The sequence below is a fragment of the Lucilia cuprina genome, unplaced genomic scaffold (genome assembly GCF_022045245.1).
Source record: "Lucilia cuprina isolate Lc7/37 unplaced genomic scaffold, ASM2204524v1 Scaffold_1852, whole genome shotgun sequence".
NCBI lineage: Eukaryota > Metazoa > Arthropoda > Insecta > Diptera > Calliphoridae > Lucilia > Lucilia cuprina.
The window spans coordinates 1-3,037 of record NW_025806799.1 but is presented as its reverse complement, the minus strand read 5'-3'; the positions used below and the strand labels follow the sequence as shown (position 1 = coordinate 3,037).

At 36.7% G+C, this 3,037-nt stretch overlaps 1 protein-coding gene across 4 annotated transcripts; it reads right to left on the bottom strand.

The window, feature by feature from the left end:
- Window positions 1-478: 478 nt before the first annotated feature.
- LOC111676934 (myb-like protein P) lies at window positions 479-2,746 on the bottom strand. Of its 4 annotated transcripts, none has more exons than XM_046955929.1 (3): window positions 2,096-2,746; window positions 916-2,065; window positions 493-804 (listed from the first exon to the last, which is right to left on the bottom strand). In XM_046955929.1, exons 1-3 carry the CDS (start codon window positions 2,710-2,712, stop codon window positions 508-510), a joined length of 2,064 nt encoding a protein of 687 aa, XP_046811885.1. In that variant the 5' UTR covers window positions 2,713-2,746; the 3' UTR covers window positions 493-507. The 4 variants fall into 4 exon arrangements, with proteins under 4 accessions (XP_046811883.1, XP_046811885.1, XP_046811884.1 ...); XM_046955928.1 differs by having other exon boundaries at window positions 916-2,074; window positions 2,105-2,746; XM_046955927.1 differs by having other exon boundaries at window positions 479-801; window positions 916-2,746.
- Window positions 2,747-3,037: the final 291 nt, after the last annotated feature.

The following is a 3,037-nucleotide window of genomic DNA, read 5'->3' as shown; positions in this document are numbered from 1 at the left end:
CTAGTTCTGTTCTAGTTCTGTTCTAGTTCTGTTCTAGTTCTGTTCTAGTTCTGTTCTAGTTCCGTTCTAGTTCTGTTCTAGTTCTGTTCTAGTTCTGTTCTAGTTCTGATCTAGTTCTGTTCTAGTTCTGTTCTAGTTCGGTTCGAGTTCTGTTCTAGTTCGGTTCTATTTCGGTTTTAGTTCTGTTCTAGTTCTGTTCTAGTTCGGTTCTAGTTCTGTTCTAGTTCTGTTCTAGTTCTGTTCTAGTTCTGTTCTAGTTCTGTTCTAGTTCTGTTCTAGTTCTGTTCTAGTTCTGTTCTAGTTCTGTTCTAGTTCTGTTCTAGTTCTTTTCTAGTTCTGTTCTAGTTCTGTTCTAGTTCTGTTTTAGTACTGTTCTAGCTCTGTACTAGTTCAGTTCTAGTTCTGCTCTAGTTCAGTTCTAATTCTGCTCAAGTTCTGTTCCAGTTTTTTTCTAGTTCTGTTGTGGTCCTGTTCTTGTTCTGCTTAGTTTCTATCTCCCGGCTGCAGTTAAAATTTTTGCTGAACCGTGTAATTAAAAAAAATACTTAAAATACTAAATAAAAACAAAACAAGTAATACTGAAAACAAAAACATACCATCCATCGCCTGTTGTGGTGGTAAACACATATTGCCACTTATATTTCCTGAAATACCACCACTGCCGCCAAAACCAGATGATGTGTTTACACCTCCTCCTATGCCGTTCTGTTGATTGTTGGGTGATTGTATTTGATTTTGTATGTTTTGCTGTAAAGCCACCACGTTATTATTGTGAAATTGATGTTGCAGTTGCAATTGTTGCTGCTGTTTTTGTTTTTGTTCAGCATTCAAAAAAGAATTTATATAATTATGGTGATTAGTTAGGTGTTCATTATGGAAATTTGCATCATATTGATTTTCTTTACTAATATTTACTTGATTTAGAAGGCGTTGGTGCTGCTGCTGCTGTTGGGGACGCAAACGACAAGCACTGAAAACACCACCTTCATCGGTGACGGTTATTTGAAAATTTTGCTGATAACCCAAACGAGCATCATATGACGTACTGGAATAATGAAGACTTTTACCACCACCACTGGCGCCGGAAAAACCAGGACCAGCAGTTATATCTATGGTCGAGGGTTGTAGAGCAGAATTGGCACCCGTGGGTGAGACAGGCGGTCGTAAAGTGAGATTAACAGAGGTAAAACTTTTTTGCGAACCAGTTACAGAGGCTGTGGGCGAAGAGGTAGCCGATGAAGAAGACGGTGTTGCAGTTGTTTGTATTGCTGTAGACGGAGGCGCTACCAAGGACGGTGATGATGGTGTTGTCGTCGATGTTGGCAACGAAACAGGCGAATAGAGAAAATCACGCGTGTATGGCGGCTCCGGTTGTAAAGTAATGACTGAACGATGTCGAATGGGTGATTTTGTTTGCAAATGTTGTTGGTGGTGAGTTGTTGTTGAGTTGGGCGATGATGTAGGCGACGGTGTAGATAATGATACACTAACAGAAATTTCCGATTCTGATAGTGGACTCGTCGTTGTATGATTCGATGAGAGTGAAGAAGAGTCATTTAGAAAACTATTAGTGTTAGTGTGATTGATATGATATTGTGAGGGTTTGGGGGCAATGGGTGGTAGGGGAGCTTTTCGTAAAGGTTTTGTTGTTATTATAGGATTTTGTGGTTGTTGTTGTCTGTTTCGTTGTTCTTGAAAACGTTGCTGTAATTGCACATTTAAACGTTGTCTCTGTTCTTGCTGTTGTTTTTGCAATTGCGAATTTAAATTGAGAGTCGTGGGTCGTTGTCGTGGTAAATTTCTCTCAACCGACTCTCCCTCAATACCAACGCAAACGTTATTCGAATTATTATTCACCTCATTTGTTGTTGAATTAACGGTATTTGATGTCGTTGAAATGGTTTGTTTATATTGAGGTGTAATCTTAGTTGGCATATCATTTGATTCAATTATATTCCCCGGAACTTCACCACCACCACCCGTGCCAACATAACCACCATTAACAATATTATCAAGATTTTCACCAACTAATGGTTTACCTGTTGTTGTATTAGTATTATTATTATTATTATTATTATTATTATTATTATTATTATTATTATTACTTTGTTGAACAGTTGCTGTTGTTGGTGTGTTTGTTGATGGTGGTTGCAATGGTGCTGTTCGTATGGGTTTTATGGGTTTCAATGGCGGTTTCTGTTGCCCAACCAAAGGTTTCTGTTGTAATGGCGGTTTTTGTCCCGTCACGTTATTACAATTATTATTAGTATTATTATTATTATTTGGTGGATGCAAAACTTTGGCAGGATAACTTTGAGCCGGTATTGGATTCAAATCCAATTCATTCCTTAACATTTGTATACAATTTTCACGTTGATGACAATTTTCATTAACACATTGAGCTACAATCGTATCGGGTATAGTGGGAAATTCTTGTTTCATTTCATGAAATAAGTGCATTATACTTATATTGCTACAATTACAATTTTGTTTTTTGGCGGTAATTGTTGTCGTATTAGAATTACAATCTGTGGTGTTAGTTGCTGTTGCTGAACTTGTTGAGTTCGTTAGAAATTGCGGTTCACTACTGTTGCCTTCTATGTGGTCGTCTTCGTTGTTTTGTTGCTGTTGTTGATTTTTATTATTGATATTGTGTTGATTTAGTAAACATTTTAAAAAATTTCCTGGCGGCTTTGGTGGTTTAGCCGCCATCTTTTGCCATCATTTAACAAAAACGCAAACCTGGAAAAAAGGAAATAAATAAATAACTAATATTATAATTAAAGTTTAAATATTTATTAATTCTAAATTAAAATTAGAACTAAACAAGACTTGTCCTAGAACTGATTTCGAACAAATTAAACCATAACAGATAGAACTGAACTAGAACTGAACTGAACTGCAACTAAACTAGAACAAACCTAGAACAGAACTAGAACTGAACTAGAACAGAACTAGAACGGAACTAGAACAGAACTAGAACAGAACTAGAACAGAACTAGAACAGAACTAGAACAGAACTAGAACAGAACTAGAA

Excerpts from the sequence above, each read along its gene's own strand:
- LOC111676934 (XM_046955926.1), bottom strand. The coding sequence starts at position 2,712 with ATGGCGGCTAAACCACCAAAGCCGCCAGGAAATTTTTTAAAATGTTTA. Across the intron at positions 805-915 it reads ACCAACGCCTTCTAAATCAA|CAGCAACAATTGCAACTGCA; the intron begins GTAAATATTAGT and ends AAACAAAAACAG.